The following is a 26,698-nucleotide window of genomic DNA, read 5'->3' on the forward strand; positions in this document are numbered from 1 at the left end:
TTGTTGCAAGCAGTGAAAAGTTTCTACAAAGGTAGTAAAGCATGTGTTAGGATAGGAAATGAAGTGAGTGATTGGTTTCTGGTGAGAGTGGGGTTGAGACAGGGATGTGTGATGTCGCCGTGGTTGTTTAACTTGTATGTTGATGGAGTGGTGAGAGAGGTGAATGCTCGAGTGCTTGGACGAGGATTAAAACTGGTAGACGAGAATGACCATGAATGGGAGGTAAATCAGTTTTTGTTTGCGGATGATACTGTACTGGTTGCAGACACAGAAGAGAAGCTTGGCCGATTAGTGACAGAATTTGGAAGTGTGTGTGAGAGAAGGAAGTTGAAAGTTAATGTGGGTAAGAGTAAGGTTATGAGATGTACGAGAAGGGAAGGTGGTGCAAGGTTGAATGTCATGTTGAATGGAGAGTTACTTGAGGAGGTGGATCAGTTTAAGTACTTGGGGTCTGTTGTTGCAGCAAATGGTGGAGTGGAAGCAGATGTACATCAGAGAGTGAATGAAGGTTGCAAAGTGGTGGGGGAAGTTAAGGGAGTAGTAAAAAATAGAGGGTTGGGCATGAATGTAAAGAGAGTTCTATATGAGAAAGTGATTGTACCAACTGTGATGTATGGATCGGAGTTGTGGGGAATGAAAGTGATGGAGAGACAGAAATTGAATGTGTTTGAGATGAAGTGTCTAAGGAGTATGGCTGGTGTATCTCGAGTAGATAGGGTTAGGAACGAAGTGGTGAGAGTGAGAACGGGTGTAAGAAATGAGTTAGCAGCTAGAGTGGATATGAATGTGTTGAGGTGGTTTGGCCATGTTGAGAGAATGGAAAATGGCTGTCTGCTAAAGAAAGTGATGAATGCAAGAGTTGATGGGAGAAGTACAAGAGGAAGGCTAAGGTTTGGGTGGATGGATGGAGTGAAGGAAGCTCTGGGTAATAGGAGGATAGATGTGAGCGAGGCAAGAGAGCATGCTAGAAATAGGAATGAATGGCGAGCGATTGTGACGCAGTTCCGGTAGGCCCTGCTGCTTCCTCTGATGCCTTAGATGACCGCGGAGGTAGCAGCAGTAGGGGATTCAGCATTATGAAGCTTCATCTGTGGTGGATAACGGGGGAGGGTGGGCTGTGGCACCCTATCAGTACCAACCGAACTCGGTTGAGTCCCTTGTTAGGCTTGGAGGAACGTAGAAAGTAGAGGTCATCTTTTTTGTTTTTGTTTCATTTGTTGATGTCGGCTACCCCCCAAAATTGGGGGAAGTGCCTTGGTATATGTATGTATGTACTCCTCTTTATATTTCTAGTTTCTGAGGGCATGTAAGTTTTATAATTTTCATAATTTGATTATTTTTTGTTAAAAAATATTCCTTTTCGGCTAAAAAAATAGCCAAGTAAATTACAGTAATACCTTATATACTTGTGTAATTTGTGATATCTCATATTGTGTGACCTCCCAAATTTTCACCCATAAAATATGAGTTTGTCATGTTTTTCGTGTATCATGCGAGTTCCTTTTTTTGAGACCAAATTATAATAAAACTAGCCTCTTTCCCCTCCACTTTTGTATCCCAACTTCTCATTCAGTAACTTAAAAAAGCAGAAGAGGATGATCATATCCCTGTAAACCACTGAACAAAAGCTGTTTTGCTTGTATTTTAATTAAGTATGATAGTATGCAATTAATGTAGTTGTTACCAATGACGTGTAGAATGTGACTGATATATTATTACATTATACCTTTTTTGGATTATGAAAACGTGAACCAAATTGCACAAAAACTATCTTAAGAATTGGAAGAAATAATCAATGATTTCCTAAGTTTTGTAATCAAGCACTGTGGAGCTAAAGATGATAACATTTTCATGCATCAGCAACAGGGATGAAACCACTAAACTTTGATGTCAATCAAATTAACAGTAAATAAATTGATAGAAAAGTATTTTTACTAAAACTAAATACCCTGTACCTTTATGTTGTAAAATGAAAATGATAGTTCAAGTAATAATTGTCTTTTAGCAAGAGAAAAAAAAAATCTTTTGGTAGTTTAGCTTAATTAGCTAATTTGGAAAGCACTTAATTAGCTAATTTGGAAAGCATAAACGGTAATCTTGATCATCTTGTAAATGAAAACAATGGAAAAGACGTATATTAGCTGTTTTTATTTCTGAATTTGATACTAATGTGTGCTTATTACAAGTGTCATTATTGGGTAAAGTTAAGTGACACCTCAGTTTTATCAAAATCCTGTTAGATTTAAATATAGCAGTACTTTTTGACTAGAGCGAATGGACATATAATTTAGTCAATGGACATATATTTTGGCCGAGCAGTACATATGTTAATGAGTGTTCAGATTTTATTTTTTTTCATTTATTTAAACTGTATGTATTGATGTATCTACAGTAAAAGTAAGAGTCAGCTTAAAAAAGTGTTTTAAGAGTGAATAATGGGTTTTCTGGGGCGGCCTGTGACGGCCGGTGAGAAAGGTCCTTCCTTATACCTTTCCTAATATAAATCTTCCAAATATACTAGAGAAAGATAAAGCATGGAATGCAGAGGTTACAACCCTCGCGCGAACACCTTGTAGGTGTCGTGTATTAAACAAAGGCGTGTGTAAACCACTATTCACAGGTTGTCTTCCATTTAGATAATCCCTTCATCAATGGGGAGGGCCGTGACAGGCCCTAGATAACATGGTTGAACTCCCCAACGACACCTACCACGCGCGCCCTCTAGGACATCCTTCTGTAATTGGACTTGCAGCAAGCATAGTTTTTTTTGGGCACAGTGTTTTTTCGAAGAGTTTCTCGTTAATTCAACATGACTGACGTTACTTCACCCTTACCAATGTTAAGTACCATAGTTTGTTTTGGCAGCTTTTGGCAGTACCGGGCATTTGTTCTATTTCCATTATGGTGGTTTTTAGTTTTGGAAGCGATTGTCCTGCCGAGGTATCGGCAGCCATTTTGGGTATGTTCGCTTCGGTAAATTTTCTAGTTATTTTTGCCCATCTGGTACTCTGTCAGCTAGGTTATATCACTTACGTTTTATGGCCTTTTATGTTATCATTAATTATTATTAATTTTTACTATGGTATTTATTTGCTTTACGAAGAATAGCGATTTAAGATAGCGTTTTAAAGCATAGTAACGATTTAAAGCTTAGCGATTTAGTCTGTTAATTTGTACCCTCCTGGAGGGTTCGTTTTAGACTATATCCTTGTTTATTTGTTACGTTGTCGTTATTCTTCGTTATTACTATTACTAAGAAAAGCAATCAATTTTATTAATTTTCTTATTTATTGTGTGATGTTAATTTTTAATATGTAACCTTGAGAGCAAAAGCATAGAGTGCTCGTTTCTTGTTCTACAGGTATGAGTTATCCTTTCTCTCGTTTTCTTTGAGTAAGAATAGGTTGGCTAGGTCTCTCCACTCCATTACCTCCGTGGAGTCCCTAACCTCACTTTATCCGACCGAGACCATGTTCCGGGTATTCACAAAGAACCTGTCTCTGTCCTTCCAAATCGACTTACACGAGTTTTGTTCGGCTCGGGTTAGTTGCAGGAAGCACGTTCTTTCTGAGGCCACGATCAGGCATGAACCGAATAGGCTGATAGCTTCCCCCTGCTGGGGTAAGAACCTTTTTCCTCAGGAGGAGGTGAACAAGGTACTACAATACGCTGCGAGAGCAAATCAAAATTTGCAAGTGAGGTGGGGCCTCACTGCCAAAAAGAGGGTTGAAGGTCAAAAACAAACCTTCTTCAGGAAGAAACAGAGGTTTGCCCCTTACAAGACGAGCCGAGGTCACTACCAACAATCGCCGATTGCCCACTCGTCTTCACAGTCTCCCACTGCTTCGTCTCCTCTACAGCCGAAACACCCTCAACAGGTGGTCTACCTCACTGCTCCCCCAGGTACCCAACCCAACCCCGTTTGGATGCCCTCACCCGCATACAACCCTAGCTACGGACCCTCAGGTCCCTTTCGTGGACACCAGAGAGGTAGCTACAGGGCTAGAGGACAGTTCCGTCAACGAGGCGGACCTAGGACAAGGGGTTCTCGAGGAGGGAAAGAACCTAGATTCACTCCCTCGCAATGATATAGTTCCGGTAGGGGGGAGACTTTACCACTTTCGAGACCGTTGGACCTTCAGTCCGTGGGCTCACAGCATAGTCTCCAAAGGCTTGGGGTGGAAATGGTCACAAGGTTCTCCTCCTCCACCAGTGACCTTCTTCCAGAGACCCACAACCATTCTGAGAGAGTACACCACCGAGTTACTACAGAAAAAAGCAATCAAACGGGTTCGATCGCTGAAGTTCCAAGGCCGCCTGTTCACAGTTCCGAAGAAAGGCTCGTCGGCATTGAGAGTGGTCCTGGACTTGTCAAAGCTAAATTCTTACATCCTCTGCGACAAGTTCCGGATGTTGACCATCTCTCAGGTACGTACCCTGCTTCCCCGTGGGGCCGTCACCACCTCTATCGATCTTACCGACGCCTATTATCACGTACCAATAGCTCGAAACTTCTCTCCTTACCTTGGTTTCCGTCTAGGCAGGAAAGCCTTTGCATTCAAAGTCATGCCCTTCGGCCTCAACATTGCACCCAGGATATTCACGAAACTGGGAGAGACAGTGCTAGAACAACTCAGGAACCAAGGGATTCAGATCGTTGCTTATCTGGACGATTGGCTTATTTGGGCTCGGTCAGCCCTGGAGTGCAACAGAGCTACGAAGAAAGTACTTCGTTTTCTCGCCAACCTGGGATTTCGGGTCAATCTCCAAAAATCCCGCCTACTTCCATCAGACCGCTTCGAATGGTTAGGCATACAGTGGGACCTTGCACGGCACAAGCTGGTTCTACCTCCCAAAAAGGTAAGAGAAATAGCTTCCAAGGTCAAGAATTTTCTAAAACACAGACAGGTGTCCAGAAGAGCCTTAGAAAGAATCCTCGGCCTTCTTCAATTCGCTTCAGTAACAGATCGCCTATTGAAAGCCAAACTCAAAGACATCAATCGAGTTTGGAGAAAGAGAGCCACAGTACCTTTAAGAGACAAGGTCTCGAAAATCCCCTCTGTCTTGAAAATGAGATTACAGCCATGGTCAGAACCGAAGAACCTTTCCAAATCGGTTCCTCTTCAATTCCCACCCCCACAAGTGACAATTCATACAGACGCGTCTCTGAGTGGATGGGGGGGTTACTACGAACGTCAGATGTTTCAGGGCTCTTGGTCACCCGCCATGAAACACTTCCACATCAATGTTCTCGAAGCCATGGCAGTGTTCTTGACCCTGAAGAGGCTCTCTCCTCCGAGGTCGACCCACATCAGAGTAGTGTCAGACAGCACAGCCGTAGTACACTGCATCAACAGAGGAGGATCCAAGTCGCCCAACCTGAATCAGATCCTGGTCGCTATCTTCACCTTGGCAGCAGAAAAGAACTGGTTCCTGTCAGCAACCCACCTAGCGGGAGTCCAGAATGTGATAGCGGACTCACTATCCAGGACGAAACCACTGGAATCAGAATGGTCTCTGGACATAATTTCATTCCGGTGGATACTCAGGCTGGTTCCGGGCCTTCAGGTAGATCTATTCGCAACTCAGATGAATCACAAACTTCCTTGTTATGTGACACCAAACATGGACCCTCAGGCTTATGCCATAGACGCATTAACCCTGGATTGGAACCATTGGAGGAAGATTTACCTATTTCCACCAGTGAATCTTCTAATGAAAGTATTGCACAAACTACGCTCCTTCCGGGGGACAGTGGCCTTAGTAGCACCTCACTGGCCAAAGAGCAGTTGGTTTCCTCTCCTCCTCGAGCTGAAACTCCGACCCTTCCGGATTCCATTCCCCAAACTAACCCAAGTAATTCAAACACAGACTGTGTCAGATTCCTCAAGGATAGCCAAAACCCTAACTTTGTGGACTTCATGAAGTTTGCAGCTCATAAAGACGCAAACATTGACCCGGAAAACGTTCTCTTCATCGAAGCGGACAAAAGGGACTCGACAATTCGTCAATATGATTCGGCTGTTAAGAAATTAGCAGGTTTCCTAAAGAATTCAGACCACACTCGTATGACTCCGAATTTAGCCATCTCGTTCTTTAGGTTCTTATTTGACAAGGGCTTGGCAGCTAGCACTATAACTACCATCAAGTCAGCTTTGAAGAAGATATTCCTGGTTGGGTTTAACATTAACCTAGCTGATTCCTATTTCTCATCTATTCCAAAAGCATGTGCTAGGCTTCGGCCGTTGGATCGGCCGCAAAAAGTCTCTTGGTCTCTGAACAATGTCCTCAAACTCGCGTCGGACACTGACAACGAGTCCTGCTCTTATATCACTCTGCTTAGGAAGACGTTATTTCTATCAGCTATGGCCTCAGGTGCTAGAATCTCAGAACTAGCAGCGCTCTCACGTAACCCGGAAAACATAGATTTCCTCCCTACAGGCGAAGTACTGCTTACCCCAGACAGAGCTTTCCTAGCTAAAAATGAGGACCCGCAAAATAGGTGGTCCCCTTGGAAGATCATCTCTCTTCCCCAGGATCCTTCGCTGTGTCCAGTCACTACTCTCAGGACCTTTTTAGCTAGATCTGCCACCCGCTCGTCTGGCCCCTTATTTATCAGGGAACAAGGTGGTACTTTGACCATTCAAGGTATCAGACAACAAATCCTCTACTTCATTAAACATGCTAACCCGGAATCATTTCCCCATGCTCATGATATACGGTCAATAGCTACCTCTATCAATTACTTCCAGAACATGGACTTTGATGACCTTAAAAAATACACGGGTTGGAAATCTCCTATGGTTTTCAAACGCCACTATCTAAAGAACTTACAGGCCCTTAAATAACCTACGGTTGCAGCGGGGAGTCTTATCTCCCCCCATTAATCTCTGATTATTTCTTTATTCCATCTCTTCTCTCCTCCCTCCTGACCACCTCTCACACCACGTCGCCACTCTCCTGGGTGGTTCGTTAGCCCTAAGTTATTTTGCCATGTTTAATTGTTATGATTTAACTGTTATTGTAATTACCATTCCTGTAAAGTTTAGATATGCTTAGACATGTAAGGTTGATACCTTTCACGACGGGACACTCAGGTGATCCCTGGTCCTCATATTATTTTAGCATTACATCCCCTATGCCTATGGCTAGTTTATGATTTATGTTTACTTACAGTATTATATTATTGCCTTACATGGTGTTTGTTTTCTCCTTATTGTGTTATCAATTTATTGGGCTTGGAAGGCATTCTCTGGTACATTCTCACCGGCCGTCACAGGCCGCCCCAGAAAAGGGATTTTGACGAAGGAAAAATCTATTTCTGGGAAGAGGCCTGTGACGCCCGGTGAAACCCTTCCCGGTTATTTGATACGGACCCCACCACTCTTTTTTCCTTGCCAAGCCATATGTTCTTGCAGAAGGATGTCCTAGAGGGCGCGCGTGGTAGGTGTCGTTGGGGAGTTCAACCATGTTATCTAGGGCCTGTCACGGCCCTCCCCATTGATGAAGGGATTATCTAAATGGAAGACAACCTGTGAATAGTGGTTTACACACGCCTTTGTTTAATACACGACACCTACAAGGTGTTCGCGCGAGGGTTGTAACCTCTGCATTCCATGCTTTTATCTTTCTCTAGTATATTTGGAAGATTTATATTAGGAAAGGTATAAGGAAGGACCTTTCTCACCGGGCGTCACAGGCCTCTTCCCAGAAATAGATTTTTCCTTCGTCAAAATCCCTTTATAAGTGTTAGGGGGTTTTGTAGAAGCTTAGATTTATAAAGAAACTAAACATGAAAAATTTAGAAATAAGCACTGGAAAGAAACACATGATAACTGAGGAATTAGTATGACAAATTTCAAGATGTAGCTTTGAATAGTAACTCTAGTAGGTGGGGTAATTATTCTCCTCAGTGTTATCATTCTTATTTGTGAAACTCAAGTTGGAAAAACAAGATGTTACAAGTTCAAATACTAATAGAGAAATCAACACATCGCAAATGAAGAGACAATTGAAATAAGGCTAAATTTAATCATGTAAAAAAGGAACAAGGTGAAATCCCCTAGGAGAGATTTATACATATGCACTCATTAAATGAGCATAAGTTACTATCGTCAATGTTCAAAGTTCCTTAGATTCCACTGTTTGACTGGGAAGACTTTTCCAATTTATGATATCTTAAAATAAAATTTCTAAAGAATTATCAATGTCAAACTTTCAAAAGTGTTGTTGAATTATGGCAGCGGTTGTTTTAATTTTGACACTGGTGAAATAAAGACAGCAATTAAAACATTAATGCAGAAGAAGTATTGTATGATTAAATTTGAAAAGCCAGGATCTTTACAACCTAAGTATGGGTATTAAAAATTGTGTAAGATTAGAATAAGTTTTAAGTCATTATCACTAGAACAGTACTCCATCCTTTGTAGAATAATGATGAAAACAGTTTGTTAAGACAGATCAATCTCCAGAATTCTCTAATGACTTAAGCCATTATACTGTTTTTATTTTTAATTTTTATACAGATAGGAAACAAAGAGTTGTCCTGAAAAAAAAATACTGTGAAGGAAAGTTTGCAATGATAAGATCATTAGTTTCTAATATCATGAATGAATCAAAGCTTAGACTATTGGTTTTGAGTGTTGTTAGGACTCAACTTTACATATCCACAATATGATCTAAGAAGCCATTTTCATAACTGCAGCTTTTAGAGGAAGAGATTGATATAAAACAAGTCGAATCATCTTCAAAGGCAACAGATTATACAAAATTTGTAGCTGTCCATACAGTACTAGTTAAAAGAGAATGTCAGTAATTTCTTTATGAGGCTGATTGAACAACAGCAACTTCCACTGTAGTTTGTTGGAAATTTCAAGTGTTTTAATAGATCTTCCAAATAAATTTCATCTTTAGAACTTTTGATGATAGAAGGGAAGGTCAGAAAAAAAAGAAAAAAAAAGGAGCTAGTATTTACGCCCCCAAATTAGAAATCTTTTGAGTAGGCACCAGAAAATAAGACTGATCCTGAGACGCAAATGGCTTTCATGGTGTTATAGATTGGCAATCATAGTCTCATAAGATAGTATAGCTTATAAAAAACAATGGAATGCTTATTTAGATTGGTGTAAGTCAAGGAATTTATAAATTACTGAAAATAGTTTTATTTAAATTTTTACGTTTCCATTTTATACAGTAATACAAACTTTCAATGTCATCCATTGAGGGTATAAATTTATGCAATTTCTGTGATTGAGAACAATTCAGTTAAAACTCATGACTTTTAACTGGGTATTTTCATAGTTTAATCACTTTTGGTTTCCCTAATCGTTGGAAGGTTGAGTAAATAATAAAAGCTGCTGAAGCAGTGTGATATTGAACCTACAGCTGTTCAAAAATAAGTCCACTTATAATCTGTAAGAGACATTTATAGGCATAATACTGTAATACACTTTTGCTTTCTCTGAATCCAGTCATACTTTAGTTGCACAATGAGTGTTTGTCTTTGTTCTCTTATAATTAAAGATATTATAATGTTGGTTAAGAAATGCTTTTGGATATGAATGAATGAAAGAGCTGAAGTATTGTGCAATAATTTTTTTCTAATAATGTAGAGTGAAATTTAGAAAAGTTGTTGATGTCCACTGAAACAATCAATGTAAAAGGCACAAGGTTTTCCTATTTGATTCAAGCATAAAAGTGTTTGGTTAACAGAAACAATATTTGGTGTTAAGGAAACTGGGATTTAACAAAAATTGATAGCTTGTTGCCTTTTTAGGGTGAAACAAGAAGTTTTCTACAGTATTACCATTTTTTAAGACAAATATTTATTTACAGTATTTATTTTTTTGCAGGAGAAGCTCATTTTAATGCGTGGCAACAACCATTGCTTTACACTTCTGTAAGTAATTATATTGAGGTTTTGTACATGTATTTGTAAACGACTTCCCATAAGTGGTCTCTGATGTTTGTTGATATTTAAACTGATTTTTACCTGAAGATTCATGGTTACTTGCCCAATGCTCATAATATTTTTAGTTTTAATTAGTGTGAATAAGTTTATGGGACTCAGGGTGATCTAGGTGCATTTAATTTTGTTCATTTTCAGCTGTTGCTTATGACTGGCCAATTTGAAGCTGCAATCGAGTTCTTAAGCCGTAAGGAAGCCCTCCGATGCCATGCGGTTCACATAGCCCTGGCATTACATGAAATGAATTTGTTAGCATTACCTGCACAAGTTCAAGCTCCAGTGTGTAAGTGTTACAGAAGTTATGTTTTTGTATCCAAAATTCTTTCACAAAATAATTTATGGTATCAGTAAATTTGAAACATGAGATTAGAACATAATGAAAAGGGCTACTACTGATGCATCATTATATTTATTCCGTGCAATTCAGTATGTTGGAAAAATTATCATTCTACTTTGAGAATTAAAAATGCAATAATATATACGGGGAAAATAATTGCAATTGAGTGCTAGTTACAGTTCGTTTTTTGCATCCCAGGAGCATAAAAAAAATTTTTTTTTACTCAAAATATTTTGCTCATGTGTTAGTTGCAGTTAAGTTTTAAGTTTTTATTGCTTATATTTCCACCCTTTTAAGAAAATTAATAGGACAAACTTTATGCCTAGAAATCTGACATGTGGCTTAGTTTAACTTCTTTAATGATTGTAGAGACTTATGGTGAGTGAAGAGTTACAGCATTTGTTTCCTAGATTAGCCTAATTTTCTGTAGTGAGACTTGAAATTCTAATGAGCTGTCTCTTCATTTAGTGTCTCGCGAAGATAATGATCCAGAAGGAATCCGCCGATTAAATCTAACAAGGCTCATTTTGCTCTATACTCGCAAATTTGAGGCAACAGATCCATGTGAAGCTCTGCACTACTGCTTCTTCCTACGGTCAGTGTTATGCTTTTTATTTTTATTATAGTAGGCTATTTTACTGTATATACAATACAACACTTTGGTACTGAACATCTTGCTTGAGGGTACACTCGGGCACACTATTCTACCTTATTTCTCTTCCTCTTGTTTTGTTAAAGTTTTTATTGTTTATATAGGACATGTTTATTTTAATGTTACTCATCTTAAAATATTTTAATTTTCCTTGTTTCCTTTCCTCACTGGGCTATTTTTCCTGTTGGAGCCCCTGGGCTTATAGCATCCTACTTTTCCAACTAGGATTGTAGCTTAGTGAGTAATAATAAATAATAATAATACAATTATCAGAAACTGGGAAGTGAAGGTGATCTATTTTAAACACAGTTTGCCAAGTATTCTCATTTGATAAAAACTCATTAATGAAATATTTTGGTTGAGGTTTATGCTCTGAGAATCATGATTCAGATGTCCTTTTGTGAACAGTAATCATGCTTAAAAAATTTGTAGGTTACTATTGGACTTAAGAGTACAGTACAGTAGTACTTTGGTTTAAGAATTTGATTTGTTCTTGGACCAAGCTCACAACTTAAAATACATGTATTCTAAAACAATTTTTACCTTATGAAATAGAGGAAATTCACTCGGTGCATTCTGAATGTCCATAAATACACAAATACACTCCTTTGTAAAGCTTTTTAATGGTAATAATTGAAGAATTTATAACCCTTAACATAGGAACGGAATGAAAATTAATAATTCATAAAAAAATAAGTAATTGACAAACTAACTTGGACTTTACCTTTGAGGAGAGTAATTGCTGGCATGAGAGAGACATTAAAGTAGGAGGGGGGGGGGGGTTTACTGCTTAGACGGAGAATCTCTATCCATGAATAGTTCTGGTAAAATGTCGGGAGTTCTCTCTCTTCAACTACACTTGCATTTATTTTTGACAAGGAACCTATGTAGTAATAACGTTTTGCATTTTTCTTTAGTGGCAGGAAAATGGTGCAAAATTTACATGAACATTGCGTTGGTAGTGTGTGGTCATTGTGTGGCTGACTTCAGGCTAGTCTTTCTCATTAGTACTTGTACACAAAAGAGAGCCCATACAGCATAAAATATTTTATCACAGACCAATACAATATTCGTAACCCAGTTCTGAAATGTATTTTCGTATCCCGATTTGCTCATATTCAAGTTACAGTACAGTACTCGTAACCCAAGTACTATGGTACTTAGATTCAATTCTTTAAAGACAGAACTACTCTGTAGTTTTACGATCTACATTAACTATGTGCTTTTATCGCATGAACTCCTATCAGGTCTCAGTATTCATATGTCACCTTTTTCTGATTTCCTAGATCGTCTATGCATTAGGAATTGTGAATCAAATGTGCTCGAGTGATTAGTAATCATGCTTCAGAAATAAATTTGGAGATTACAACTGAACTGCAAAGTACAGTACTTTTGCATTCGGTTCTTTAAGAGAAAACAAAGTACATTATCATAAACTCTTTTGTCAACTCTGCCCTTCTGGTTTAGATGTTAAATGAGTTCCATTTACTCTACTCTTTCGTGTGCTTTTTTTTGCTGAACTCCAATTTAGTGTAGGTCATCATCTGACACCTTTTTCTTGATGTTTTGAGCCATCCTACAGATCTTCATCCCAATACTAACATATCTACATGATTTTTAACTTGTTCTTCATTCCTTCTCATCACATGTCCAACCAACATGTGTCTGCTACTTTCTCATTTGTAATACAGTATCCCTACTGTACTCGGATCATGACTACTCTTAATAATGAATAGTAGCTAAATTTTCCATGGTCATTTGGTATATAGTAAAAGAGGCTTCACTTATTAATATTAGTTCTCAGCTCTATAAAAATTATCATCTTTTATTCACAAGTAGTCTAGCTATTTATTGATATTTTTAATGAAGAAGAAACTAGATTTAGTACACAATAAAATTTGAGTTAAGAAAATAGAATTTTGATAATGAAATTTGTTATTTCTATACTCGCTTATGTTCCTATTGCTTCTTCTCTAGAAGCTCTGTTTACTGACACATTAACCCCTAAATTTGAAAAGATATCCCATCTTTCCTTTCAGTAGACACATGCCTTTGATAAAGTAATAAGACACTAGTGGTCAATGGTTAGAAGCAAAACAGTAATGCATCAGGGTCCTGTTATTTTTACTGTCTAATTCTAAACTATTCCCTAATCTCTTGACATCACAAGTCAGTGGAGAGGAGGGTGGTCATGTACTGTATATGTCCATCATGTTAGTATAGAAATGAAATATTTTATTGTTAGAATATTTCTGTGACCCTCCCCTGGTGTTCATATTAAAGATTTCCACACTCTCATGAAGGTGGGATGCCAGTGAAGGAAAGTGATAAATCATTTATAGAATAGTATAAAATAATAAGTTTTCTAGATTCATCTAGTGTAGATTAATGATAAAAAACCTCTCAAAATAAAGTTTGAAATACAGGACTCAGTAGATAAACAACTTGGAGTCCTGTATTTCAAACTTTATTTTGAGAGGTTTTCTACCATTAATCTAGACCAGATGAATCTAGAATGCTAATAATTTTATACTATTCTATAAATGATTTAGCTCTTTCCTTCACTGGCATCCCATCTTCTTGAGAATGTGGAAATCTGCAATATGAACACCAGGGGAGGGACACAGAAATATTCTAATAATAGAATATTCTATTACTATACTAACATGATGGACATATACAGTACATGCCCACCCTCCTCCCCACTGACTTGTGATGTCAAGAGAATAGGGAATAGTTTAGACTTTGACAGTAAAAATAACAGGCCCCCTGATGCATTAGTGTTTTGCTTCTAATCATTGACCACTAGTGTCTTATTATTTTATTAAAGGCATGTGTCTACTGAAAGGAAAGATGGGATCTTCTTCTTCTTCTTTGTCAACATCTACCCCACATAAAAGTGGAAAGCACTGGAACATAATTAAACTGCAAAATGATTAGAGTTTCTCAATACTGTATTTAATTCAAAACATTTGTTGTGGTTTGAGTTTCCCATAATTAAAGAATAAAATTTTTGGTAAGCTGTTTTCCCATAGCTCTGAGTTTCCTTCCAGATCTCTTAAAGGCAAAAATGGAGAAAATGTCTTTGCCAGTTGCATAAGTCAATTGGTTTTGCAGTCTCGAGAATTTGATCTCCTCCTTGGAAGACTGGAACCAGATGGCCGCCGAACTCCAGGTGTTATTGACAAGTTTAAGGTAAGTCACAGTAACATAATAAGTACCAATCACTTATTTCTTAAATATGAAGAATCATTATGCACTAACTGGAAAACTTGAAAATTATACATGTAATGTGCTAAAGTAAAGCCACTGTTATTTTGAAGCTTTGTATCATTGAGGTTTTGAATAATGGAAGAGCTAAATCCATAATTTATTTACAAACCCTAATTAATTTTAAACTTTCAATCAAATCTATTATACAAGAAGAAAGTTGAATAGATAAATAGGCTAGCCCAGTCTTTGGTAGGATAGCAAAGTTCATGATTTGGTAGGCTATCTCACCTACAAGACATTTTATGTTCTCTTTAAGAATGGAAAATGACATAAATATGCAATAAAATAAATAGTGTATTCTACATGTAAATATAATTTTGAAATGACATTATACATCACTTATATTCAAATAATTGATCTTGATCAGAATGTTCCTTTGCTTTGTAATTCAACAATTGATGTAGTTCTATGAAAGTCATATTGTAACTATTATGCCTTTTATATTCATGTTTAGCAGGAAAAAATAATAAACTGAGTATTGCTCTCATATAGTCACTAAAATATCTTAAAATACATAATCTTATTCACAAAATAATTATCAAGCTAGAGTTCCAATGTTTATACTTATCAAACTAAAGTTCCAATGTTTACCATTTAATGGCTGATGAGATTTGATATTAGACTAATCTGTTATTCATCAGATGAAATGATGTGCAAAATTACAAACAAGCATTAACTTTTTGTAAATGTCTTAGTAGCGACATACAGTATAATTGTTTAAATCTTTGCACTAAATCTTTATCTTTCGAAAACAACTATTGCTGACAATTATACAAGTAGGCTATCAATTGATCACATATAATTTCCTTCAACTCTTTTCTTTAATCAAATTTACATTTTAGGAATCATCATAATTGGAGAAATGCATATACTGTACCATTAGAACTTATGACACTTTTACAATTTTAAACAGGTTTAGTTATTGTTACGATAACTCATAATTACATTGTGTTCATCAGTTTTTCTTGTTTATTCATTAACATTGAGATTTCTTGTTGATTTGTAAAGCAAACTTTGTGATTATTTACAGTCATGTTAAGCTTAGGCTGTGTAAGTGTAAAGGCCAAAATACAAACTTTTTCTAGAAGTCCAGGCAACAAATTTGATATAATGCAACTCATTTTCAGTCAGTCGGCTAGTTTATTTACAGTCAACATCATCATCATCAATTCCTACGCCTATCGATGCAAAGGGCCTCGGTCAGATTTCGCCAGTCATTGCTATTTAGAGCTTTTAAATTAACCCTTCTCGATTCATCATTTCCTACTTCACACTTCATAATCCTTAGCCATGAAGGACTGGGTATTCGAACTCTTCTAGTGCCTTGTGAACCCCAGTTAAATGCTTGAACTAAAAGATGTATTTGCAATTTTGAGAATACATGGAAATGATAGATAAATGTAAATTGTATTATACTTGTGCACCAATGTTTCAATTGATTTTTTTTCTTCTTTCAACTGCTCAAGTCAACTTTTTCAATATATTTCTATTCCTTGCATCTTCTCCATTCCCACCTCACCCATATCCTTCTCACCACATCTATTCATCTGATCTGCTAATGGCATAACGCCCCACACTTCTCCCAGTCACTGGGATGTTCTTAGCTCTCTTGATCAATTCCATAGTGTATCTCAGACGAGCTTCCTTAGCCTTCTTATATCTTGACTCACCCTCCTATCTAGTATTGATATTTCAGCAATACATCTCACCATCCTCATATCAGTTCTCTCCTAAAGTCCCTCCTCTTTCCTCTTCAAGTTTCTGCCCCACATAATAGAACAGGCTTGATAGCTGTCTTATAAATCTTCATTTTGATACTTACTGGCATTTTCTTCTCTAAAACTACCCTTTACATCACTCCATTTTTACTATGTTTCTTTCACTCTCTGTCTTGCTGCTTTCTCAGTATCTCTCTCCACTGTTATTATAGGTCTTAAGTAGTTAATTCTGTTTTAGCACTATTCTTCCATCTTCCCGTGTGGATGTTTACTACTTTGTGTCCTTCTTTACCAATAATCATTAACTCTATCGTTCCAATATTTGCCTTCAATCCCTTTCTTTCTAGGGATCTTTACCATGCTAAAAAAAAAAAAAACCTTCATCCATTTTTTGTGTTTGCTATAATTACTACATTATCCGCAAACATTAGTCCCATAATTTTTCGTTGTGCCTTAACTCAGGTGTTAAAGTGTTTATAATGACGAGAACTCTGAGCTGATCCTTAATGGAGGTTGGCCTCCATCAGTGAATGCGTCGTCTGCCCCATTGTTTGTCTTTACAGTAATTCTTAAACCCGCATACATCATCCTCGCTAACCTTACCAACTTCTCTCTCAAGCACCAACTGATTAACCTTGTTACCGTTTCAATATTCATAAAATGCATGAAAACTTTTCTCTTGTCCTAAGTACTTCTCTTGAACTTATCTAACAATAAAGGTAGCACCTAATGTGATAAACCCAAACTTCTATCCATTTATATCTATCAGTTCTCTCAACTTTCTAGTATCTTGAATACAGGCTCCAAAAGCTTTATTCCTTTGTAGTTCCCACAGTTTTAACATTCTCTTCTTTTATACAATTTAATCATCATACTGTAGGTAGTAGGTTGGCTAGGGTACCAGCCACCTGTTGAGGTACTACTGCTAGAGAGTTATTGGGTCCTTTGACTGGCCACACAGTACTATATTGGATCCTTCTCTTTGGTAATGGCTCATTTTCCCTTTGCCTACACATACACCAAATAGTCTGACCTATTCTTTATATATTCTCCTCTGTCCTCATACACCTGACAACACTGAGATTACCAATCAATTCTTCGCGCAAGGGGTTAACTACTAGTGTAATTGTTCAGTGGCTACTTTTTTCTTGGTAAGGATAGAAGAGACTCTTTAGCCATAGTAAGCAGCTCTTCAAGGAGAACACTCCAAAATTAAACCATTGTTCTTGGGTTTTGGATAGTGCCATAGCCTCTGTACCATGGTATATCACTGTCTTGGGGTAAAGTTTTCTTGCTTGAGGATACACTCGGGCACACTGTTCTATCTTATTTCTCTTCTTACTTTTTTTAAAAGTTTTAATAGTTTATATATGAAATATTCATTTTAATGTTACTGTTCTTAAAATATTTTATATTGTTAATTACTTCTCTTATAGTTTCCCTATTTCCTTTCCTCACTGGGCTATTTTCCATGTTGGAGCCTTTGGGCTTATAGCATACTGCTTTTCCAACTAGTGTTGTATCTTAGAAAGTAATAATAATAATAATAATAAATAATACTGTCTTACTAGTCCCCTTGGTATTTTCTTTACATCCCAGATCTTTTCCAGTAGTGTGCACTCACTCTTTGCCTAGAGTTTCCAATTCCTTAATGATTTCTATTGTTACCTCTGACTTTCCTGTTACTTTATTTTCTTTATCGCACTCACAGCTTCACTCTCTCTGATGTTTGCTATTGGTCTTTCTACTAGAGGAAGATTTTTCAGTTCTTCACCCTAATTCTCAATACAGTATTTGATTGTTGTAACAAATATTCTTTTCATCTTCTTTCGACTTCCTCTTCCTCAATGAAGATACTCCCATTTTAATCTTTAATAATCCCTACCTCTCCTACAATGCCTGTTTCAGTTTAATATATATGGTAGTTTATTATAAAATATTAGTCCAAGATTAAGTCCTTCTTTAGATCACAGTTGTCTCTTGTTCAATATGCTGATGTGCTGAATTTTTGCTTTGTTAAATTGAAAGAATACATTTCTTTGTTTGTCTGTACTGTACTAATTTTGTTTAAAATCTTATACTTGCCCTTAATGCAAGTTTAATACTATTAACCTTTAAAATTTCCAGGTTGATGTGAGTGAAGTAACAGAAATTGTGGCTCAAGATTCAGAAAAGAAGGGGCTGTATGAAGATGCTGTTAAGCTCTATGATCTAGCCAAAGTAAGTTTTTTTTTTTCAAATTTATTTAACCTTGTTGAAGTTAGTTCAACTTTTAATAAAGACAAAATTTCTTGCATTCATTGTTGTTAATTTATTTATGGAACTTGGTCATTTCTACTTTGTGTACCAAAAATCCTAGATTAACAGACAGAATTCATAGTGATGTGGTACTAAAGGTTCTTTGTCTGTTTCCAAGCTATTATTAATTTAAATCTATTCCCACCAGCTGTCTTACCATTTCATCGTAACCTACTGACAATGCTTAGTAACTTAAGAGTGTCTCTTAATGGGACTCCTATACTCATTAAACTACTTAAAAAAAACATGCACAACAATGGAGAAGGAAAAACGTGAAGTAATTTAGACATTGATGTACAGTATATACATTGTAATTGTACAGTAACCCCTAACTTGAAGATTTTCATAGAATTAAATTTTCTGGGAAATCACCTGAGTCAAATGATTCAAGTAAATTATAATTTAGTACAGTGGTCTGTCGGTTTTTTAGTTTAATCCGTTCCAGGAGAGAACAGGTTTGTGAAACAACTTTTTTCATAAGAAATGAAGGAAAATCACTCTACGTTTCAGTTGTTTATACAGTAAATACATATACACTCATTTTTAACGTTATAAAATCCAACAAATTATAACCCCAAACATTGAAAAATAATAAAAATGAATAATTCACAATAAAAAATACTGTAGAAATAATGACAATTGACTTGCACTTACCTTTGAGGAATGTAATGGCTGGCGTATGGTAGAGAGAGAGAGAGAGAGAGAGAGAGAGAGAGAGAGAGAGAGAGAGAGAGAGAGAGAGAGAGAGAGAGAGAGAGAGAGAGAGAGTGAGTGAGTGAGTGAGTGAGTGAGTGAGTGAGTGAGTGAGTGAGTGAGTGAGTGAGTGAGTGAGTGAGTTCTGGACACTTGGTTTTTTTATTCTCTCCTATGTTTAGTTTCGAAAAGGAACCTATCTAGAGTCGACTGCTTTGTCATCATAATTTCTAGTTCATGTGACATAGCATTGTTATTAAATAGAATCAATATTCACCCTGATGAAACCGTATTTTTTATAATATTTTGCTGTCTTTCTCTTGATACTGTACTGCCTCTTGTTCAGTTCCAATAGTACTGCTTTTTCATAAATAGTGTTTTCGGTAATAGTACCACCCTCTAACTTCTTCTCATTAATCCAGATACAGTAAACATATCTTTCAGTGTTAAGATCATGTTACCGTCGATCCGTCAATGATGGCATCTGTTACATTTTGTCTGATACAGTACTTCAATATTCTCTATATTGTTTATACTGTAATTGTAACTGAACCAATTGTGGATGTTGCAGTACAAATGTGAAGTTTTTGCAGGTCGGCTGCACGCTTTTTCTTCACACCATTTTTTAAGATTACTGTATGTTGGTAGCTATTGTCATCGTACTGCACTGTTAATTTTACGATGTAACCTAAAATATCTTTATTATAAACAATAACAATCACAACTTGACAAAGAAATGTGGTTACAACTGTACAAAAAAAAAAACCAATCCAAAAGATGTGCGTGAGAGATGATTCTCTTTCTAGTGCTACTGGGAGAGTGAAAGAGTTAGGCTCTGAACAAGAGGGGTTGCGAACTAATACACAAACAAAATGGCAAAAAAAAAAGGGGCTGTTAACCAAGCTTTGACTGTGTATGGGTTTTGTACTAATTTTGTTAGTACTTATCCCCCCGCCAAAAAAAATGCAAATACTAACAAAAATTTTTGCTCGTAGACCAATACAAAAATCCAATTTCATGGTTGTACAGTATACCAAAATGAACGTATTCCGTGTTATTGTACTTTTAAACTGAGTTATTACTTATGTTGAGAATTAAATTGAATTAATATTTAATCCATGCCATCTTGAATGTTCAAGTACTGTATAGATTATATTATGAGGTCAGTTACTCGTTGAGTTTCGTAATATGTAGATATCTAAACCAAAAAACATTTGATAAGTCGAAAGGCTACTTTACATCAATACCTGACCAACAAGACACTGTACAATATAGGATATGGATATGATGTACGTACTCTGCAATTATTTTAACTTTCTGGTAATCACGGCTGTGACAAAATTACCGTCAGGCTCATAAGTTTTGGCTAGGGAACAGTGACATCGTGTCAATATACTTATGTTTGTTTCGTAGTGTAACTATCAAAGGAATAAAGATAGAAATAAATTGAAAATTGCATTCGAAAGTTCAATAAATATTTTTTATATATCACGTAAGGTTACATGAATGGATGATGCTAAAGTGCATCATCGGAACTTCAGAGGGTTGAGGGTATATTATTGCTTCATCTTCATTGGTATCAAATACTGTAGACATAACGTCCTTTTGAAAGGGACCAAGAACATTATTAGGGAAAGAAGTCTTTCATATTGATATTTGTGGATTATTTATACGGTATTAGTATTTCCTTAAATATACTGTTGGTGTAAAGAAAGTCCTCGACTTACAATCTTAGTAGGTTTCAAAAAATTGTTTGTAAGTCAAATTTTGTTAAATTTTTGCCTACAAACTTAACATGTTTCAAGAAACTGTATGTAAGTCAAATTTGTTAAATTTTGCCTAGGGTAGGCTTCACTTAACTCGCATGCCTACCATTTTCAGCTGCAAAGGTCAACAAATAGTCCCATTTCATATTGCAAATGTCACCTTGCTTACTGATTGAATTGTATGATATTGTTATAATATAGTATTTCATTATGAACTTATGGTACAATATCTGAGATTTATGATTTCAGTTGGATTTGTGTTTGTATCGCTGAATGTTTGTAAATTGAGAACCTTATGTATAAGATTGTAAATATTTTAATACAGTGTCTCATGATTGTTATTTTCATAATTATTACCATGTAGCTTAACCAAACCATGCACTCAGGACATAACTCAGTTTTTCTAATAATAAAACTTTATTTTTAATTGGTGAATATATAAAAAATATACTAGTGAAAAGGACGATTATTAGTACCGTATTCAGATAAATTTTCTTAGTGGATTTACCTCCAAAACTTTACATTTGCTGCTCATTGAAGTTTGAACATACAAATAAAAGAATTTAATGTTAATGTTGACCAGTACTCTGCATACAGGGATTGGGTCATACGGTTTATTCATTATACAGTATATCCTCGGGTTAAATAATTTGAATACAGGATAAAATTATAAATGTAAACAGTTTTTTTTTCAAGAATAATAACATCTTATTTTTACTTCAGAATCATGAAAAGGTCGTGTCCCTGTTGAATCAGTTATTAAGCCAAGTGGTGTACCAAACAGAAAGCGGTAGTGGTAGTCAAAGAGGACGTGTATTAGAACTAGCGACAGCAGTAGCTTTGCGCTTCAAGACACACGGTCACAATACACTCCCCCATAATGCTGCTACTCTTCATTTACTGTTGGATCTTAGTACATTCTTTGATCTTTACCATAAGGAAAGATTTAATGATGCATTAGAGGTAAGTTTGAACTGAACTTCAATTACAGATACTCATGTCACGTCACTGTCATAATCAATATTCACAAATTTTCTTTCTTACTGATTGTATCAACTGAATATTTCTATTTTAAGCCAATAATGTTGAAACGTGATGCCATCCCTAGTGCCAGGGGAATGGCGGTGTATATTAGGACCGAGTACCCTGCTTCTCATAAGTCTTGCTATCAATGTGGATGTCATGAGATTCAGGTAATAAAAGTTTGTGGCAGGCATAACAACTTTTATTTGTGTTCGATCTACCGGAATCCAGACATGGATGATTCTATCTTCCATTGTCTTCTTACCATTATGGCTAAGATACAAGAAGGTAATAGAAAGGCTTCTTTTGTCTTTGTTGGTGATTTTAATGCTCACCATAAGGAGTGGTTAAGTTCTATCTCTCCTACCGATCGCCATGGCTTAAGAGCTTTAGAGTTTGCCTCTGAATCAGGCTGTGAGCAAATCATAAATGAAGCTACTCACAGGTCTGGTAATTGCTTGGACCTCGTATACACTGACTCCCCTGGTGTTATAACCAGTAAGGTTGGTTCTCCAGTCGGGACATCTGATCATGCCTTAATTTCATTAGTAGTGAAGACTGAGCAGCATGTCCCTGATATATCATACTCTTGTAAAATTTATATAAAATCCTATGCAGACTGGAATGGGATTTTGCATGATCTTTTGTGCTTGAATTGGTCACAATTATATAGTAGTGTAGATCCTGTTGTCCCTTTGAATGAGAATCTAGTCAACATAATTGATAGGCGTATCCCTTCTCGTGTGCTAAGGTACCGAGTGAAGGACAAACCGTGGTTCAATGATGATTGTAGACATGCTTATTTGGAGAAGCAGGAGGCCTATCACCTTTGGAAGGGTAACAGATCAGATTTGACCTGGAACAACTATACTCAGCTTCGAGCTTTTGCTCAGAGTGTTTATGCCTCAACTGAAAAGGAATACAATTTAACCATAAAAGAAACCCTTTCTGGTACAACTCAGGAACATAAATGGTGGTCTACCCTTAAATCTGCACTCTTTGGTGTAGATGCAACAGTTCCTCCTTTACTTAAACCAGATGGCTCAGTCACTCACTGTCCTAAGGAAAAGGCAACCCTTTTGGCTGATGTTTTTGACAGTAAACAGAGTAATGAAAAACTTGAACTTCCTCATTCCTGTTTTCCTGAGGCTAAACTAACAAGTTTAACTTTTTGATCTCGTGAGATTAAAGCTCTGTTGATGGACCTTGATGCTTATGGAGGTGTAGACCCAAATGCTATTTTTCCTTTGTTTTTTATGAAGACAGCAGATTTCTTAGCTCCAAAGTTATCTGTTATTTTGCGCAAGTTAGCAAGAAGAGGAGCTTTTAGCACTTGTTGGAGAATTGGTAATGTTACTCCTCTATGTAAATGTGTTTGTGGTAGCTCAAGTCCCACTGATTACCGCCCAATTTCCATAACTCCCATATTATCTAAAGTTTTTGAACTCCCTAGTTTGCAATTTGGTTTTTGTAAAGGCCTTGGAGCATGTGATGCCCTTCTTACAATCTCCAATGCTGTACAGAAATCCCTTGATTGTTGTCAGGAAGTTCGTATGATTGGCCTTGATTTTAGTGCTGCCTTTGACTGTGTTAATCAGGAGGCCCTTGTTTTCAAACTCAAACAGTTGGGTGTGGGTGGGTCGTTTCTTAGCATTATTATTGATTTTTTAAGTAATAGATCTCAAAGAGTTGTTGTTGATGGGCACCATAGTGAGTATAGGAATGTGATAGCCAGTGTTCCACAGGGTAGTGTTCTTGGCCCATTACTTTTCATACTATATACACATGACATGTGGTTTGGCCTAGAAAACCAGCTTGTTGCATATGCAGATGATGCTACTCTCTTTGCATCAATTCCATCCCCTGAATGTAGATCTGGGGTTGGTGAATCCCTTAATAGAGATTTAGCTAAAATTAGTGCATGGTGCAAATTATGGGGTATAAAGTTGAATCCTAACAAAATTCAAAGTATGATTGTAAGTAGGTCAAGGACGGTGGCTCCTCAACATCCGGATCTCAGTATTGATAAAGTTTCTTTAAATTTGTATGACTTAAAATTTTAGGTGTGATTCTCGACAGCAAATTTACTTTTGAGAAACATATTAGGTCTGTGTCATCTTCAATTGCACAAAAAAGTGGCTTACTGAGAAAGTCTTACAAGATTTTCGGTGATCAATCTATTCTGAAGTAGTGTTTTAATTCTTTCATTCTACCTTGTTTTGAGTATTGTTCTCCTGTCTGGGGTTCAGCTGCTGATTCTCATCTTAATTTGTTGGACAGAAACTTACGGTCTATTAAATTTCTTATTCCTGATCTAGATATTAATCTTTGGCACCGTCGCTCAATTAGTTCATTATGCATGATGCATAAGATTTTTCATAACTCTGACCATCCTTTACATTCAGATCTCCCTGGACAATTCTATCCTGTTCGTAATACTAGGCAGGCAGTTAATTCTAATAGCCAGGCCTTCTCCATCATGAGGCTCAATACTACACAGTATTCTAGAAGTTTTATTCCAGCTGTTACCAAGTTGTGGAATGATCTTCTTAAACAGGTAGTTGAATCAGTTGAACTTCAAAAGTTCAAAGTTGGAGCAAATGTTTTATGTTGACCAGGCTGACATGAGTCTTTTTATTGTTTATATATGACATATCTGTTTTTGACATTGTTAATAGTTTATATAGAACATATCTGTTTTGACGCTGTTACTGTTTTTAGAATGATATATTGATAATTTATTCTCATCATTTATTTATTTCTTTATTTCCTTTCCTCACTGGGCTATTTTTCCCTGTTGGAGCTCTTGGGCTTATAGCATCTTGCTTTTCCAACTAGGGTTGTAGCTTGGCTAGTAATAATAATAATAATAATTGATTACTTAATTTTATTGTTAACTCTTACTATTTTATGTAGATACACAGGCTTTTCTACAGCTGTGAGGTACTAACACTAATGAAAAACAATCAACTTACAGAGGATCTCATGAATGTGCTCTCCAAATATTGGGGTTTACTTTATAACAATTTGGGTTTACTATAGTTTTATCTGTTTACCAGTAAATAGATTTTATTTACTCATTTAAGACTTTATGAGAACTGTTTATATCAATTTCCATATCCAGAGGACAGGTTAATTTCTTTACAAAAAAAAAAAAAAAAAAATTCACTGCATTGCCTTGTGTAAAAGTACACTTCCATATGGAGTGTTCTGCACTTCAAAGTTCAATTTTATTAGATAAGTGTAATGGGCCTTTTGTCTGAGTGATAAAAAAGAAAAATTTTATAATTGGACAACTTGCCCAAGGTAAAAACATTAAATGTGTCTATATTAAACTGAAATAGAACTGAAATGGATCTATATATAGCCTATTTCAGTTTTATGAAGACATTGAGCCTAGTTTTATACCTTGGCCTAGTTGTTCAACTATCCATTTCTTTCTTACTATCATTCAGACAAAATGGCCATAAAAGTGTGGAAGAACACTGCATATGAAACAGTGTACTTTCATACAAGGTGATGTTATGCAAAGTCTTAGTGTTTACTTCCTTGTGACTTCTAGAATCATAACTTGAACAGATTTTTAAAGCCTGCTCTTATTTTAAAGTACAGTAGCATCTTTTACTAGTTTTTACTGGATTTTACAAAACTGATTAATATTGTACAGAACATAAATTATCTATGCAAAGCTATATATGTTGTACAGTAGCACATACTTCATCTTTTACTAGATTATTGTGCATTCCAGGTATTGAAAAGGTTACATGTTATTGCACTGAGAACAGATGAAGTTGAGACAAGGGTCAATGGCATGTCTGCATATGGTAGTGAAGTTCGCAATGTGTTGCCCCATGTGCTTTTGGCAGCTATGACTACTACTCATCGCTTGTACTGTTCCCCTCCAGTCCAATCATCTCCACAAACATCTTTCAATACTTCATCGTTGCCATTATCACCAGCATTCAAGGTGAGATTTTTTTTTTTGACAAATGCCCATTTCTCTTATTTGTTCCTACACAGATATAAACCCTTCGTCATTTATATGGAGTTTACACGTAAGTTGCTTTGCTACTACCATAAAAAAGTGCGTATCTGGCAACCTTGTATGGTTACCAGATATACCACAACGCTGGGTGAGCCTGCGCCAGCCTCACCGCTATTCTTTGTTTGGTCGCCATCCTGGACGGTTCTCCCACAACACAATCACAACTACGTTCTGTGCTTTAGAGTACTCTTTTCTTTCAGTTGGCATATCAGTAATATGAGTGGTGTTTCAGGTAGTATGCAAACCTGTCCTGGCCTTGAATGGTACCCTTGCAGAAATTTCGTGAGCCGTCATGAGATTCGGGTAATAAAAGTTTGTGGCAGGCATAACAACTTCTATTTGTGTTTGATCTACTGAAATCCAGACATGGATGATTCTCTTTTTGATTGCCTTCTTACCATTATGGCTAAGATACAGGAAGATGATAGAAAGGCTTCTTTTGTCTTTGTTGGTGAAGTCAATGCTCGCCATAGGGACATAGGGAGTGGGTAAATTCTGTTTCTCCTACCGATCGCCATGGTTTAAGAACTTTATACTTTGCTTCTGAATCATGCTGTGAGAAAATCATAAGTGAAGCCACTCACAAGTCTGGTTACTGCTTGGACCTCGTATACACAGACTCCCCTGGCGTTATAACAAGTAAGGTTGGTTCTCTAGTTGGGACATCTGATAATGCCTTGATTTCATTAGTAGTGAAGACTGAGCAGCCTGTCCCGGATGTATCATACTCATGTAATATTCATATGAAATCTCAAGCCGACTGGAATGGGATTTTGAGTGATCTTTTGGGGTTGAATTGGTCACAATTGTATAGTAGTGTTGACCCTGTTGTTCCTTTGAATGAGAATCTAGTCAACATAATTGATAGGCGTATCCCTTCTCGTGTGCTAAGATACCGAGTGAAAAGCAAACTATGGTTCAATGGT

The 26,698-nt window shown here is 36.6% G+C and overlaps 1 protein-coding gene across 1 annotated transcript in view; it reads left to right on the plus strand.

Annotated features, from left to right (window-relative positions):
- The window catches only part of LOC137631093 (nuclear pore complex protein Nup93-like), a 479,887-nt gene that overhangs the window by 437,345 nt on the left and 15,844 nt on the right, over nt 1–26,698 (plus strand). The window contains exons 11-17 of the mRNA XM_068362728.1: nt 9,852–9,898; nt 10,106–10,250; nt 10,773–10,899; nt 14,010–14,151; nt 18,075–18,167; nt 21,428–21,667; nt 25,476–25,694. Of these exons, the coding sequence (XP_068218829.1) occupies nt 9,852–9,898; nt 10,106–10,250; nt 10,773–10,899; nt 14,010–14,151; nt 18,075–18,167; nt 21,428–21,667; nt 25,476–25,694 (1,013 nt within the window). The remainder of the gene's footprint in view (nt 1–9,851; nt 9,899–10,105; nt 10,251–10,772; nt 10,900–14,009; nt 14,152–18,074; nt 18,168–21,427; nt 21,668–25,475; nt 25,695–26,698) is intronic.

This window comes from Palaemon carinicauda, chromosome 39 (genome assembly GCF_036898095.1).
Source record: "Palaemon carinicauda isolate YSFRI2023 chromosome 39, ASM3689809v2, whole genome shotgun sequence".
In the NCBI taxonomy this organism is placed as follows: Eukaryota; Metazoa; Arthropoda; class Malacostraca; order Decapoda; family Palaemonidae; genus Palaemon; species Palaemon carinicauda.